Source organism: Salminus brasiliensis, chromosome 24 (assembly GCF_030463535.1).
Source record: "Salminus brasiliensis chromosome 24, fSalBra1.hap2, whole genome shotgun sequence".
In the NCBI taxonomy this organism is placed as follows: Eukaryota; Metazoa; Chordata; class Actinopteri; order Characiformes; family Bryconidae; genus Salminus; species Salminus brasiliensis.
The window spans coordinates 27,846,636-27,864,211 of NC_132901.1; the positions used below are offsets into that span (position 1 = coordinate 27,846,636).

The 17,576-nt window shown below is 38.4% G+C and overlaps 1 protein-coding gene across 6 annotated transcripts; it reads left to right on the plus strand.

Moving 5' to 3' along the window:
* Positions 1-68: 68 nt before the first annotated feature.
* Positions 69-14,351, plus strand: apold1b (apolipoprotein L domain containing 1b). Of its 6 annotated transcripts, none has more exons than XM_072669867.1 (19): positions 69-136; positions 3,151-3,229; positions 3,314-3,370; positions 3,452-3,490; positions 3,873-3,929; positions 4,492-4,533; positions 4,922-4,993; positions 5,604-5,663; positions 6,162-6,233; positions 6,792-6,851; positions 7,019-7,066; positions 7,163-7,225; positions 7,798-7,863; positions 7,954-8,031; positions 9,526-9,600; positions 9,726-9,765; positions 9,845-9,896; positions 10,461-10,875; positions 12,051-14,351. In XM_072669867.1, the coding sequence occupies exons 2-19, from the start codon at positions 3,179-3,181 to the stop codon at positions 12,597-12,599; spliced, it is 1,896 nt and encodes a 631-aa protein (XP_072525968.1). In that variant the 5' UTR covers positions 69-136; positions 3,151-3,178; the 3' UTR covers positions 12,600-14,351. The 6 variants fall into 6 exon arrangements, with proteins under 6 accessions (XP_072525968.1, XP_072525970.1, XP_072525965.1 ...); XM_072669869.1 differs by having other exon boundaries at positions 3,314-3,358; XM_072669864.1 differs by having other exon boundaries at positions 3,151-3,370.
* The last annotated feature ends 3,225 nt before the right edge of the window (positions 14,352-17,576 follow it).

Consider the following 17,576-nt stretch of genomic DNA (forward strand, 5'->3'; position numbering starts at 1 on the left):
ATTGTCTACACACGTCCTGCGTGGTCCATGCATGCCTGTGGAGCAGAAGTGACGTGGTCTCCACACCCACAACTTTTCCCAACATGACGAGCAGAAAAGAGGAAGACCACAACACGACCTTCTGAGCCATTTCTGGGTAGGTTACGGTGTTTTCTGATTACTTTCTAACAACAGCTGCAATAAACTGGCCTGAGCTGTTCGCTGTGAGGAGGGTTAGGCTTGTTTATGAGTCGCTGAAGAACCGTGAAGAGCAGAAGGAGGAGAAGAACTTCGGTGTGATTTGTAGCTACGAGCCTCTGAGGAACTTCTGTTAACACTTTTGAGGAGAAACCAAACGTCCAGAACCGAAAGCGAAGGAACTCCCCGCTAAGCGAGTGAAGAGCAGGGAGGCAGCGAGGGGACCGTGAGAGAAGAGCTCGTGCGAAGTTACAACGAAGATCAGCTGTTTACGTCATCGTGTTTCCAACGGTCGCTGCGCGTTCACGTGAAGAGAAACGCGAATAAATGATATAAAACATAAATAAAATGATATTTAAAACGTTTAAAAACGTGAAATTAGTCGAGCAGCCTGCTGTAACAACACCCCTGACCTCCTACATAGCGGGCTGTGTGTATTATTTAACCGCCAGAGCGCCAAAATCCTGCTTATTTATCTTTTCTGAGGTAAACCTGAGGTAAACTTGAGGTAATATTTGCTAATTTGATCATTAAAACATGGATTATACTCTCAAAAATAACCATGGCAAGCTCTTGTAGCCTAAAATACCACTTAACTCAAAGTAAACACTCAAATTTAAGCTCTAGTAAAACTTCTAGTTTCAGAAATCAGCTAACTATGAAAGTGTACAAGTAATATCATAAGATCTACAGTGACATACCAAGCTTTGTGAACCCCTGATTAATAGTTTCTCTGTGATGGTAAATTGCTAAATGAGGATAAGATCTTGTAAAGTTAATCATTTTAAGCAGGACTAATGTATTCTTCTAATTTTTCACTGTTTAAAAGTTCAAGATTTGCGCTCTCAGATAATCTTACCAAGGTAAGATCTTAATGAACTTCTTCGGACTATGGCTTTTTCACAATCCTCGTTAGGAAAGGCCAGGTGATGCACATTTTAAAGATGTAGAGCCCCTAAACCCCAAAACCAACAATCAGCAGCAGTGGGCTCCTTTTAAGCAGCTGCTGAATACTCTCAACGTTAATATGACTGATACCCACAAAGCAGAAGACTATAAGAAGATCGCAAAGGTTAACAGGAATGTTGGAGGTCAAGTTAAGAAAACTATCCAAGAGAACAGCTTATAGGATTGCTAGAAAAGCAAATTAAACCCACTTTGATTGCAAAAACCTTTGGGAACCTTTAGCGGACCTTTAGAGGTGGTGCACTCTTCTACTGTGCAGCGGCACCTACACAAATATGACCTTCATGGAAGGTCATAATAAGGACATGTTGACCTAGCAGTATTACTAGGTACGATGCATTTATAGGTCTGTATATATGGAATTATTACTGGTAAAATGCTATAGATCATGTCTAAAATTCTAATTGTGCGAGGAATCTTAAATTTGAGTTTTTACTAGTAAACAAAGTTACCAGTTACGACATGTATCGCTGGTGGCATTTTAGGCTAAAACAGGACATATCTTACATGTACATATGACATACACTGATGATTTCCAGCTGTTCTCTTTGTTTTTGGTGGATAATTACTATATATGCCTTCATATGAAAGATGCCACAACACTAATCAAGTGATGGAGTGAGTTGAGGAGTAAGGAAGGTCAGGTGATGCACTGATGACAAATTTCGGCAGATTAAACCTCATTGAGATCGTGTGGGACTGCATTGGGAAATGTGTGGAAAAGAAAAATCCAATCACGACTGAAGGTGTGTGGGAAGCAGTTCACTTTAATTGAAGTTGAGGGAAATTATATGAAACTATGACAAAGCAGTGTAAGACGATCATGAAGGCCAGAGAAGAGGTAGTGCTTTTTTCTACAAAATTCTTCACAAAAATGAAAGTAATTTACTGACATTTAATGCAAGGAAGTCAACCTTAGATTAAGATTTCTTTTTGGAGCAAATTTAATTAACTATAGGTTCTGAAACAGTGTTTGCATATGTATAATAATGTGTTTGTTTTTTTATCTTTTTAATGTCATTTGTTTCCATTTTTGTATGATTAAATTAACAAGATGTGAAAAAAATTATTTTACAGTCAGAATTGTCTATAGTTGTCATTATTGAAAACAGATGTCTGAACCTCTAAAACATGGCTGGGCAATTTCAGCCCTGAAGGGCCAGGTTCTTGCCCAATTTGAAGCTTTTCCTGCTTAAGCACACCTGCTTCAACTCACATGTTAATTGCCAGGTTTAGTCGGTCTCTTAAAACAGGAAACTCAGCAAACTCTGCTTGACTCCAGCCTCCATTGCCCTCCCCTACTCCAAATGCTCCCTCACAGAAAGTTATTACACCAGATGGTTATAAATACACTGCCCGACGCCTGATAGCTGTTTTACCAGCATTGTGAGAAGATAAAACAACTTTTATATTATATATAGATTAAAAGGGGCGAGATACGTGCAGAGCATTGTGTAGCAAAATATCCCTTATCTAATTTCTATCACCACCACTGTGAAGGAATCTGAATCGGTAAGTTTCTCTCCAGTGAACCATTTCACATCAGACGTCATATGTGTCATGTTGAAAGGGCTATTCATTTTCACTGAGGGTAAAAGCACAGTCTGGTGATCTGCCTTCTTAAAGTGTCAGAGTAGGAAAATCACAACCTCCAAGGCCTAATACACCCTGAGGTGTATTACTCAATACTACAAGGACTTCTGTAGAAACCGGCGGGGCTATTCCTTGGTAATAGAAGTTAGTAATAACATCTTCGGCCCTCCGGCAGGAACTTTTTAGGGTAAAATGGTGTAGATAACTGTTCCAAAACGATAATCGCCCTCTACCTACAAAATCTCCCTCTCTGTTTTATCTGGAATAGCCTCCTTAGCCCTCAGGGTCAAGCAAGTTTGCTGCAATCTTCCACAGACGAAATGTGATTAGAGCACATGATTATCACTTGATCATATCATAGTCACATGTCTCTTTGTTTTTTCCTGAGTGTTTGTATGTGTGTGTTGTTTTTAGATATCAACTACTGTAGGCCAGATTACATATGCAGCGAAGCGAAAAGGCACCTGTGGTCCCGCCTGGGCCTCCCTTACAGGTAAATGTGTGTTTCCCTATTACACTACAGGAATTTTTAAAATGCCAGATTGTTACATGTCTTTTGTTTCCTCTTTGCAAACAGGAACTGAATAAATCCACCACATCCAGTGTGCCCAAAGAGACCAAAGTAGAAAACAAGGCATGGGTTTGGGTTTTCTCTTTTCTATTATCTATTTATCCATTATTTTTTTAATTGTGCAGTTGATTGTGTTTTTTCCAGGAAAATGCTGGTGGAGCTGGTATCAACCCCCAGAACAAGGTCAGAATCCCTCTCTAACATTCACTCTCAAATTCTGATTGGCTGTCCTGCCAGCCTTTTAAGTGTTATTGTGCTTCTAATTCAGCTAATAGTCACCATCTTGCGAAACAGCAGCTTTACAGTAGAAGACAAAGCCCTTGAAAACCTTAACTTTCAATGGAGGTCAAAATGGGAATATATATGTAAAAACATTTTACATATATTTAACTCATATTGGAGAATTTTTATTGGTCCATTCATCATAGAATGACACAATATAAATCGACAATTACATTATGTCAAAAAGTGAAAACAAAGATACAAGGTTTTGGCATGACAGTGACAAAATGCAACCTAGTGCATGTTAGCTTGTAAAAATGCTGTTTGTTTTTTTGTTCCACAGTCCTCAGGGAAGATGGGTGTACTGGAAAAGGTGAATCCGTTCAAGTCTTCCCCACAGGTAAGCTATTTCTAGCATATTTCTGCGCTCCACCCACACACATATTAGCAGGTCCTTGCGTTATAGCGTGGTGTTGCTCAACCCATAGCCTTGAGCACATCTACATTGCACATTTTAATGTTCTCTGTGCACCCAACAAACCTGACTGAACTCATCAGAAGCTCTTCACGCTCTAACATGTCAGTTTTCATGCCTTTGAAATGGCTGTGTTGAGATATGCACAGAACAGAGAAATATTCCAGAATTAGAAGTGGAAAACACTGTGTTAATATGATTCTGGATAGTACGCTGGCTGGTGAAGTAATTAACATTGATAATCTATTAAGCATCGAACAGTGATGGCTAGACGACTGGGTCAGAAAATCTTTTAAACGTCAGGCAGATCTTGTTGTGGAACCAGATGTTCCTGGTGTGCAGTGGTCAGTATCTACCAAAAATGAAAGGAAGGAAGGTCAATGAGTGAACCAATGAACTGGCAACAGGGTCCAAGCATCTCCAGGGCTTATGCATGTGTAATTTACTGAACGTTTTGTAACACTTCTGTAACATTTGCTCTAAACAGGGAAGGAAAGAAGAGGCTTCTGAACGGGGCACATTTAACGAGGTATCTGTGCTCTGCAGAATTGTTCTGCAAAAGTTGGGACATCTCTGGTCAAAGCCCACATGTGTTGGCTAATTGACTAAGTGAAAGTGTACAGGACACTTGTAGAGCTTATTTTAACATGATTAAACATTAATTAGCTTATTAAATATGTAGAACCATTTTATAAATAGCACATTATATATATATATATATATATATATATATATATATATATATATATATATATATAAGCAGTATTAATATGTATTAATACAATGTTCTCTTTTAAGACATCAACAAAACTTGTCATTTTAACCAGGGGTGTCAAAACTTTTACATACTATGTACTATACATGTATGTGTTGTCTTGTAAAAAGATACTGAACAGATTTGAACTTTCCCCCATCAGAGCTCCACATCACTGAGTAAATCTCCTCTCACTGAGGAAAGTAACGAGACCAGAGTAATCGAGCCGAGTCAGGTGAGCAGCTTTATTTCCATTTATTGAAAAATCAGATTAACATGAACCAGATGCAGCTGATCCGATCATGATGTGTGCTTCTTCAGTTTACAGCAGACAATGCTAGGCTAACATTGCTAACAAACACTGGGCTTAGACTCACCAATTTACTCATCTCTGTAAACACCCCCCTACAATTTCTTAGCTCTCAACCCTTCTTCTATCTCCTCCAGATCTTCATTAGTTTTTTGTTTATTAAGCTTTTCAATACATTTAGAAGAAATTATTTTTAGGGGTGTGTTCAGTGTTTGTTAGCAATGTTAACCCAGCATATCTTAATATAAACTAAAAAACATATCAGATACCAAATATGTTTTGGGTGATTACCTGCATCAGGAGTCAGTGCTCAGTCATGATACTTTGATTTTATTGCAAAACTGTGGTCATTTATGTGGTCATTTTAGTATGCTACATCTTAGAATGTCAGAAAGGTAGATGGTGTTCCTGTGGCCAGATCTGCACTAATGTACCAAAGCGAGACCTTGAAGGTGTGTTAAGAGTATATGAGATCACTACAGATGAATATTTCTGGTGAATAATAAGTAAAATGTGTGATTTTGGGTGATTTCAGAACACTGGGATGATAAGCGGATTCATTCAGATGGTCAACCCATTTAAGTCGTCTTCACAGGTAAGAACACAAATACAAACCACTGCTGTGTAGTACATTATAATGTTTAATAAAGTAAATTTCCAATGTAAAAATACAAAATTAACTTGTATTGTCTATATTCCATATTACAGTATTCATCAATTCATTTTTAACAAATTCTTCCAACATGTGCTAAATTTGAAATTGTAAATATATTAAATTCTCTTCTTGAAATGATTGTAAATACATAGCATTGCTCTGCTCATTTTAGACACCATTTGTAATAAATACTGAATTTAACAGATTGCAAGACTAAAACATTACATATGGAATGTGTCATTATCTTTATCCTTGAAAATAATTGAACATAAAGAGTAATTGTGTATTAAAATATAAGATAAGATAAGATAGTCCTTTATTAGTCCCGCAGTGGGGAAATTCACAAATATGCAAACATTTGCATATAACAGTAACTATAATTTAAGTTTTGTATACAGCTAATATTGTGTGTGTGTGTTTCTCTCTCACACATCTCAGAATCCAAAATCAAGCAGTCAGTCTTCCCTCACTGGAAACAATGGAGAGGATAAACCCACAGAACCCAGACAGGTAAAGCCAATGCAGAGAACAATCAGTTTTAAATAAAGTATAGAGAATATAGCACAGTTTAATGGGTTAATACAATAGAGACCAGCCTACTCTGGTTCTGTAAGTAAACCCCTGTGCACACTCATGAATATGAAGATCACCCTGGTTGTCTTTGTCAGGTATTGTTAAGTTTTATAAGTTTGAGAGCGTTTTTGGTGTTCTAGTACTGTTGGTAATTGTAATGTCTGATATTGTATATTTTGTGTTTTTATATATAATCTATAATCTAAGTCATATATAATCTTATTTAGTTGTTCTTTATATTGTATTTGTATATTGTATTTGGACCCATGGACCAATAGAAATGCTTTAAAATTACTTGGAGTAAAGTCAATTACATTGACTTTCATAAAAAAAGTTTTTTTCATTCTCCTTTAAAGTTACTATCATGGACCAGTTTGTTCAGACAGTGAATATATATATATTCTGTACATAATTGTATATTTTCTAATATTGTGTATAATAGTATATTTAGTACATACATTTAAGCTACCTGAGCGTGTCTCTGTTTTCGTACAGAACCCTGGATTGGTTATGGGACTGATTCAGAAAGTAAACCCATTCAGGTCTTCTTCACAGGTACAACAAAAACACACAGACACCCTCACACACATTAACACTCAGACCACTCAGTGACATCAGCACAATTCACTTGTCAATCTGTTTGCCGTGCTCAGCAGTAAAGGTTTGTCTGTTTCAGCACCTGACCCTCAGTCTCAGTCTTGCTCTTCCTTGCTCATCTCTAGAACCCAAACAATGACGATTCCTCCCAAAGCGCGGACAAGAACAAGCAGGTAAGACCAGTCTTTAGACCAAGGGGATTGCTGTCTTATCATGATCTTACTCTGTCTGTAGGTGCTCTGTATGCTCTCGTAATGTGTGTTTTTCAGATTCCTGTTGGTGTTGAAGGCGTGACACAAGACGTCAGTATGCTGAAATCCACAGTTAAAGTGGTGAGCAGCTCAGAGTTGTAAAAGACATTTATTTTTCCAGCTTGATTTGGCTGGGAAACAGGGTTTCCACACATTTTGGAGAATCTGGAGAATCTAGAAATGCATAGCTTGTTTTTCCAGTCAAAATATTCCCTGGAATTATTATTATAATTTAAAGCCACTCAGATTATATATTTTAGCTACTGATGCTATATTTGCTAACATTTGTAATGTTGCACATGGTGGCACACAGATACACCGCCACCATGTTTAACAGTGTACAATATTATACATGGCATTAGGCAGTAAGGTGCCAATAGGTTCATGTTTATCTGCTTCAAAGAGTCGTATTCTATTGGCAGTACGTCTCGACAGGGACTAAACAAGTTGTGTCTGTGCACTTGAACATCTGGGTGCAACTTAAAGTAACTGAATGAATGCATATAAGGGGTGTCCACAAACATTTGGACATATAATGTGTGTTTAATTATTTTCTGATTCATAGTAATATATCAAAAGTATTCTTCTTGCCCCTTTCTTTGGTTCTGAAAGAGTGTTTCTGGATCTTAACAAACTTTTCTTGTTCATTGAAGTCTCAGTCTGATTCAAAGTCCCTGTTGCCTTCAACTAAGAAAGATGAGAAATTAACAGCACTTGAGGTAGGTGTTTATATGTCTGTGTACTTGTGTTCAAAAGCTTGTGTATTATATGACCACGCTCATTTGTTTATTTGTGTATGTTTTATTTAGGGAGACACAACAGCATCACCTACCCCCACTGAACCCAGTTCTCCCAAGGTTCTTGGCTTTGAATGGGATCATTTCAAGGTAGTTTCTGCCAAAACTCAGGGCTTGGCTCAGTTTAGAACATGTTGCATAAGAGAGGTTTTGACACCACCTGTCGAAACTGCTGCAGTGCTGCATCAGGAGGTTGTCAGTGTTTAACAGTGTGCTGCAACATGTAATGGCTTGGGTTCCCATATGACTGAAGTATTTAACAGACCCGAGTTCATTTCTGCGAGGTAATTCTTCTTAAGCATCTAAAATTGAGGATCTCCAAATTGGCAACTTTTAAAAAAGTCAATGTAAATTTTAAAGATTTTATGGCAAGTCAGTGTGGAGCATTTCTATTGGTCCATTCTTCATGAAAATCTGATACAATATAAAGAACAACTGTTTACATTATGTCAAAAAAGTAAAAACAGCAAAAATTCAGATACAAGGTTCAGATACAAAGTTACATTCTGCCCCCTGCTGGTGTGTTGTGAATTCACAATGTTAATATCATTCTACAGATTTTTGTTACATTAGATGCTTCAGCACTTATTTGCATATTTGCAGCTTAATATTCATAGTAATATTAATACATTTTATTTATATAACACGTTTCTTATACCCAAGGTTGCTGCACTAGCAAGAAAACACAAAACAACACCAATAACAAGACCAGCAATTACAGTAAAGAGATAAAATGTGGGGTTTATTGAATTCATTGCCATGGCTTTGGTTCTCATTTTATTTCTTTCTTTCTTTTTTTATAGTTATAGATAAATTCCTTAATTGTCATCAAACCTTAAGGTGTTCACACACACATCAAAAGCAAAACAGATAAATAGTAAAAAATAAACTAATGTAAAAGTGAAGAAATACAATAAAATATGATCAAATATAATATATAAAATGTGCAGATGGGTGAAATATAAATGTAAAATCAGGAGTATTGCACTGAGAACATTTGAGAACTCATGTCTGGTATTGCTGAAAAGCAGTGGCCCTATAAACAAGTATGTTTATACTTGTTAAAAATAAATATGATAATGTATAAAAGGTCAAATGTATGTATATAGGAAATAAGAGATATTTCAACTTATTTGAATCATCTTATGCAGTACTGCAAGTCTGAAGGGACCTTTAGTTTCACCCACCCATCACCAAACATCACATTTATTTAATCAAATCTAACTGAAGCCCTTCTAAGGGTACCTCAAGCTAGAGACAGTCTTTAATAGTCCTGGCAGGCTTTGACCCTCCTCCTTGTCTCACTCAGTCTCTGGCTCTCTCTTGTGTTGGCTAAAGTGAGCCCTTTTAGGCACTACCTTTTAGGCTTAACCAGGTCCAGGTGTGCTGAGCTAGGGCACTGTCCAGGCTAGTGAGGTCCCACGGTTCCCTTGCCTCTTCACCTCTATAACTATATAATATACAAATCAGGTTTGTAGTGAATACTGAATATCAAGCCTTTAGATGAATACCTAATCATTAATTGTGGCAGTTAATGCATGTTAGTCAGAGTGTAAAGGGAGTCTACACATTATATTTTGACAGAAGGACTCTATTGAGGTTCAGACTGAGGCAGAAGGGTCGGTACCTGGTGAAGGCACTGCTCAGCAGACTGATGAAGTAAGTAACACAGATAGTTTTTACCATTTAATAACCAAATAATGTTGCAGTGTGTTCATAAGAGTGAGAGAAGATGTTAATGCAATCCAGGAGGATTAAAATCCTGTGTTATACGTTCTTTCTAGGATGAAGAGAGTTTATTGGAATGGTGGGGAACCGTAGAAGGTATGGTAGAGATAAGGGTCTCTTTATATGTGTGTTTTTTTTAACTGTATCTGAAAAATGACTGCATTTGCTTCTTTAGGCTGGAATGAGTGGAATGAGTCTACAAACTTTGAGGGAGAAGATGCAGAGCAGTAAGTGTTCAGTTACATGTATACACACACAATACAGCAAAGCACCTGTATAAAACTGCATTTAAAGTTTAAAATAATTAATAAACACTAATTTTAGAATAAACACTATCCTACAGAAAGTGGTGGTGGTTCTCCTTCATCATTGTGTTCATCATTAGAACATCTCCAAAGTTCTCCTCTCTCATGAAGTCTAGTGTTATTTAGAGTTCTCCTCAGATCAACACCTGGTTTGGTGGTAAATCAGGGCTTAATGATGGTAAATCAGGTGAGCTGCTGTTGCTGCTGCTGATGATGGAGTTGAACACATCCTCCACGCTGTGCTGGCTGGACTGGGGGGATGTGTATTTATGTCTAAATAAGAAAATTCTTGTTACTTTTTACTGTATGTATGTATGTTATGTATATATGTAAAGAAATAGTGTAGTATATATTATTATAGTATATATAACAAATGTGGTAGATACACTGTGCTGTATATAAAGTGTCATAATTTGCTCTATATTCAGTTTAAAATTTACTTTAACAGAATATTGCTCTTTCCACTTCTTGCTCTCTCTCTGACAGAGTGGTAGAAGCGGCCGCTGACCGTGTCTTCATGGCTGCTCGTCTGTTTGTTCATCTGTTTAACCAGCGGGAGGCGACTCTGCACCAGAAGGTTTTGGAATTGCTGGCAATAGCTGACGCGGCGGACAGCTTCCACAAGAAAACAGTGACCGCTAGTGTCGGCGGAGGAGTAGCCAGTGTAGCTGGTAGCATCACTACCATCACTGGACTGGCACTGGCGCCATTCACACTTGGAACATCGCTTATCGTAACGGCAGTGGGAATCGGCGTGGCGACAGCGGGGGGCATCACATCAGCCTCTGCGAACATTACAGACACAATGCACTCAAGGACAGACCGGGCCAAAGTGGAGCAGATTATCCTCGGCTATCAGGAGGAGATCAGCGATATTAAAGAATGCCTCCAGTTCCTGCAGGTCAGACTGTTAAAGCCCTTTAGGGGTCTGCACTTAGTGAACTATTGCTTCTGCCCTGCTTTTTCTCTCCTAATTACTCAAGATGATAAATGAGGAAGATGAGACTAATTGCTGAATGCACAACTTCCACTGCTATTAGGTGTAAAGTAGTTGAAAGTTTTAATAGCAGAGAAGGTTTTAAAATTGGATTTTGAGGATTCTGTAAAAACCCAGCATGTAAGAAGTTTATTGACAACAGCACAATAACTGTGAAAAGTCTGAATAGATAGTAGCAGTATAAAGTTTAGTACAACATAAGGGTTTGTGTTAATTAAAATAGAAATAAGGAGTGGTTGAAAAGTTGCCTTATCTGAATAGGTTCATGTTTTATCTTTGTTTAGATTCAAGAAATTCAAGAGTTGTATTGTTATATGCCCAGTAAACAGGAAGCACTGTACAAATTCTTCAAATTCTTTCTCTGCTAATCCTCCACCAACAGACCATTACGACAAGTAAAACTATGCATCATAAGTTACACAAAATTAAATTAGAGACATCATTAAAAATAAAGATATAAACATAAATAAATACACAATCCAACTAAAATATATAAACTGAATTACAGTCACATTTGATGTCGCAGGTTGGTTAACAGGTTCAGCACTTCTGTTTGTTTCACTGTCAAGAAATTATACAAAAATGATAGCATTTAGTCTTTTTTTTATATTTAAGCAATATTTGAACCGTAATATGTGTTTTACAGTGTTGTGATCTGTGTAGTGCCAAAAAATTAATGATTAATAATTAATAATCAGAATAAATAAATTAATAATCAGAATAAATTATTATTATTATTGCATAATAAAATATTAATAATACATTTAATTTATGAATAGGTGATCAACTAATCATACAAATATCAACAATAAAAATAAGATTTATAATAGTACTAATAATAACAAGGAACAAAATATAGTAAATTATATAAAAAGATATAGATATAAATAATATTACAAAACACTTTTACATTTCCTTATAAAGTCAAGAACCTGTTAATCAATTATGAAAATCAAATGTAAATGTAATTCAGTGTGTGCACCAAAAAATCTATATTTATAAATATAATATATGCATTCATTTGTCTCTATTTTAATTCCTGTTTTGAATTTTTCTTTTTGTCCCTCTCTCCCTCTCAGGCAGGAATGGAGACTCTGGAAGAGTGGAACTTTGAGCAGTACGTGGACAGCATCTCCAAACGAGCCATGAACAGGAGCGTGAAGCACGTGATGAAGGAGGGTGGCCGAGCGGGCAAGGCGCTCCTCATCAACACTGAGAGCTTGGTCAGCACTGTGCAGGTTCTGGGGGCGGCTGGCGGAGCAGCCAGGGCTGCCCAGGCCATCACTGTGGCCAGCGGGGTGATGTCCGGCCTGTTTCTTGCCCTGGATGTTTTCTTCCTGGCTAAAGACTCCATGGAGCTGCGAAAAGGGGCCAAGACGGAGTTCGCGGCCAAGATCAGGGAAGTGTGCAAGGAGCTGCAGGATGGCCTCCTCGAACTGAAGAAGATTAAGGAGCAGCTGGAGGGAATTATGGAAGATATTGAAGAAGAGGAGGAGGAGGAGGAGGAGGTGGAGGGTGATAATGAGGAGGAAGAAGAAGAAGAAGAAGAAGAAGAGGAGGAAGAAGTAGAAGAAAAGGAAGATGAAACGTCTGGGGAAAACCACAGAACTGAGCACAGAGGACTGTAGCTGAAAGGAGGAGATGAACAGACTGACAGCAGGACTGTAACTTTTACTACATGCTGTGTGCTCCTTGCTACTGCAGTAACTCTTTATTTCCCAGTGAAATAAGTGCTCACAGGAAGGGTGGTCAGATACAGAGCAACTAGCTGACCCCGGTTTAGTTTCTGCTATACAACATTAAGTTAATCTTAAATGGTAGAGAGAGTGTTTCATGTGATGCTCGCTCTACCATGTAACACCAGTCTTTAATATTAGAGGGAAGATCCATATAAGTATAAGAATATATATGTATAATATATAAATATATAAATATAAGAGGGAAAACCATCTGTGTAGCTGGATAAAAAAAAAGAAATAATGATCTGCATTTGGAAGTTTTTTTTTTGCTTGTTGTCCCATTGTACTAATCTTTTGTAATGAACATGAGGTCTACTGGATGTCACTGGAGGTGATAGCTGTGCAGTTAGGACTTACAGCTATTGTTCTGATGGCTTTTGTGTGATGTAGCAATACCAAGAGCATGTCTTTATACAAACAACTGGAAAACTGTATAAATATCTCAAATTACAAGACTATGAAATTGATCCTGCATCAGATTCAGACCCCTGACTCTGGTCTACAAAGCCAAGATTGGACCAGCCAGCCCCTCCGTACTTGATGGCGATGGTCAAAAGCCTGATCTGCACCAAGAGCCCTTCCAGCTTCAAGTACGGCTCGGCTTGACCCGCCATCCTTTTTTCTGTCCTGCACCGAAGTGGTGGAACGAGCTTCCCCTGGGTGTCCGAACAGCAGAGTCCAACACTCGCTGTCCTCAAACCCAGACTGAAGACCCTCCTCTTCTGAGAGCACTTGGGCGAATAGCAGAGTGGTCACCTTACTGACTTGTGTTCAGTAGAGTCTAAGATTAGAGGAGCTTTGAATTATTAACCTTTTCAAACTAGCTGAGGTTTTTCTCAGGTACATAGTAAAGCACTTTTGTAAGTCGCTCTGGAGAACTGACAGTGGGGAGCTAACTGGCTCACTGACAGTGGGGGCTGAATGTGCTGGCATAGATCATGTCCCTACAACAGCATATGACAAATGACCTCTCCTAGTCAAACCCAGACCTGGGATAAAGGCAAATTAAAAAATTGGATGCCATTTATAAATATTCCTTTAACATAAAATCTTAAATTGTAATCTAAAAAACCTTGTGCTTTTTCACAAGGTTTCTTTGCTAACATTGGCTTAAAGAATGAACAATTTTAGAGTTTTTTCTAGAATAGAATAAGTAAATGCATAGACTGTAGTTTAATACCATGAGAATAAGACTTACCTCTGCTTTGAGGAGCTCCCAATTGTTTTCTGCACCAAAGACTACAAACTGAAAAGAGTTTTATGTATTTTGCTGTACTGTAGATTCTGAATGGTTCTTCCTTAAAATGCTGCAGCGCTGTTTTCTGTACTGTTCTGTACTATATACACTGTATGCCCAAATGTTTGTGGACACCCCTCCTAATGAGTGCATTCAGCTACTTTCATTTGTACCCATTTGCTCACACAGATGTGCAAATGCACACACGCAGCTTGTCCAGTCCTGACATCACTAAAGCTCTTGTCTCTGAATACAATCAAACCCTCACAGCAGTGCTCCTCCAAAATCTAGTAGAAAGTCTTATTCTCTGAACAGTAGAGACAGTTACTTCAACAAAAGCAGGAGAAACTCTTTTTAATAGCCTTGATTTCAGAATAAACAGAGAATGAGCAGGTGTCCCAATACTTTTGTCCATATAGTGTATTTATACAAATGCTTTATATATATATATATATATATATATATATATATCCATTTTCATCCACCACTAGAGTGCAGAGAAGATGATCACATGACTCTTTTAGCATTGTGTGCAGAGAACTCAAGCATTACTGAATAGGCTGTGAACCTGAAACCCTCTGATTGGCTGTCATGGCTCCAATCAAAGGTTTCTGCTTCGTCAGACAGTGAAAGAGAAAATTACAATGTTGCACATCAGACATCTTTAGATGTTTACATCACAGGGTCACATAATTGTGCTCCATTCACAATGAGGGGTCCAAACACTCAAAGCGACGCTGGCTCTTATTTAGTTTGGGTTGAATCAAAGTTCTAACACCAGTCTGAATCCATTTTTTTATAAAAGGTTTTTAACACCTAGTGGAGCCATCTCTAACGGTTATCCAGATATGGGACAGATACGGTAGCTGGACCTAGGGATGTTCCTGATCCGATCAGAGTACCCTAATGCTGGCTGTCGGCAATAACAGATCCGATCTGATCTTTGTGTGTGAGGATTCGGTCCACACCGCCAGTCACCAGCAGGGGGCCAAGGCGGTGTAGTAAAGCAGCAGCTAGCAGCTCTGAAAACTCCATTTCCCAGAAGCCCCAGAGCTAATTACAGCTGATTAGAGGCATCTGTATGGCTCTGCATAAAAGCTCTCCCAAACAGTGGCTCAGTGCTGCACCTTTGTAGAGGGGCAGACGGTAAACCGGTAAAAAGAAACGTAGAACAAAGGAAAAGAAAAGACAGAAAACTAAGAACATGAGGAAAGAATGAAAAGAGAGAGAAGACAAGTAGATTATTGGTTTAGGAAGGACACTATGTTTAAAGTGTGAGCTGAATCTGGGGGTCAGCTCTCTGCCTTTAACTTTATTCATTTCTGTGAAACAAACATTTCAGTTACGGCCTTATTTTGGAGGGTGTCTTTTATTGAACCCTGTTTGGTGTTTATTGCCTTCCTTGTAATGAACCTGGGGTCATTATGTCACTCCCTTATTGCCTCATTGCACCATTTTTTGTGTCCCAGGCCTTCTTTTCACACCTCCCCTGTAGTGCAGTGGGTTCCTGGTTCAAACCCGGCCTCCAGAAGTAAGCAAAACACATCCAATCATCATTATTCACCTTTCTGATTCTCCATTTCAATTTATTTATTTATATATTATTCATATTATCTCCCTGTCTAAATAAATCAATCAATCAATCAATCAATCAATCAATCAACCAGGAGCTCTACTACTCTACTTTGATAAGACTTGCTTTTAATTAACATTAATAAACACCAGCAAACCAGTAAACACCAGTTGAACATCTTACAGTCCAGTCTGATTGACCTACCTGACCAGTCTGCTCCCAGCTCCTTTGAAACACAGCAGTCCAGTCGTTTTGCATGTGTACGTGTGTGTGTGTGTGTGTGTGTGTGTGTGTGTGTGTGTGTGTGTGTGTGTGTATAGTGGTGCACACTCTGGACTGTTAGCTGCTGCTGTTTATTGAGTACTCGTGTAAGACTGATTGAACAAGCTGTGATTGGCTTTTCTAGGGTGTGTGTTTTAACCCCTCAACACTCCAGGGCTTATCACACTAAGGTGTATTACTCAGTAACTACAGGGGCGTCTGTACAAACTGGTCCACTGAGCTGCCACATCATGTCGGAGACTGGGGTTTGATTCCTGGTCTGGGAGACTGTGCTGCAGTATAAGAGTCCCTGGGCAAGACTCCTAACCCTACACAGGCCCACCTCTGTAATACCAGTGACCTTGTCAGTCGCTCTGGATCAGAGTGTCAGGTAATAGCCAGCGGGTCATAGGCTCTCTAGAGGGTTCAATGGCAAAAACATCAGAAAATAGACTCTTTATGGAAGAGTGATGAGTTGAAATCCTCTTCTGACAGATTAACTAATGAACTCTTGCTGCTGTTCTGTGAGCTGTCTGCTGTGCTGAATGAAGTCTTACCCGAACTTTCCATTCCACCCTGCCGTCTGCCACTCTTATTCATTTTCTTATTTGAACTGATAAGTGCACTGATGTTACCAGTCAGCAGCCAAGACAAGGTTTCTAATGCCAGCTCTCCATTTAACCTTAACCAGTGCAGCAGGTACAGTGTGTACACTTCAACAGCAGAGCCTCAGTGCTGCACTATTTAAGATGGAACACAAAGTTTCCAGTAAGAAGACATTTCAGCCTTGTTTTGGCTGATAACTGGTAAAGTCTCTGCACTGATTGGTTCAAATATTCTCTGGTCACAAATGAACAATGTTTAGTGATTTTTTTTTCCGAGTTCCTTTCTGTGGCAGCTGTGAGGATTGTCTGTTAGTGGCACCTAGAGGACACAAGAGGGCACTCTGCTACAACCAAAGATCGGATTAAAAGCTGATACTCAATCCATTAAAAAAATATCTGGATCGACCGCGATCCCAAGTGACTGGATCAGATCGGGACATCCCTAGCCAGAACCTAGCCGGAACCCAGATAGTTAAAATTCAGAATAATTATTTTAATTATTTATTCATTTTAATTTTATAATTGTATTATAATTACATAACAATTTATTTCTGTAATTATGTATAGGTGATGATGATTAGCTATAACCCCTAAAAGTTCAGACCCAGTTTTGAATATTGTATAAATAACTGAATCAGTTTGTTTCATTAAGCAGCTAATTGATGTTTTCTCTTATTGCGATGAAAGGTCACATGACACGACTTCATGTAAATATTTTAAGGTGTGTGTGTGTATATATATACATATATGCCACAGTGACAATTATAACTTGTATTTCATAATTTCTAGTTCTGGAAAAGCGCTCAGCACAGGTTCATATATGTAAAATATGACATTTTATTAAAGCGCCATCCAAACCCACCAGCGTTTTGTAAAAGAGGTCACATGCACACACACTCCCAAACTGTCCTGCGATGCATTCAGGATGTTCCTTGAGGACTTCGGATGTTCTTCAGTTTGAAACTGTAGAGAAACCTCTTAAGTTGCTTTGAGGAACATTCAAGGAACCGAAAAATCTTTTCTTAAAAGTTCCACAAAGCACCTTAAGAGATTTCTCCACAGAAAAGTGCTGTAATAACGTGCTGTTGCACATATTTTGAAGATTTCTGCACTTTGACCACCCCTAGTTTTTACAGGAAATATAAGTGTGCAAATGATCACTGTAGTTTGCAGACGGCATGTGGCTTTTG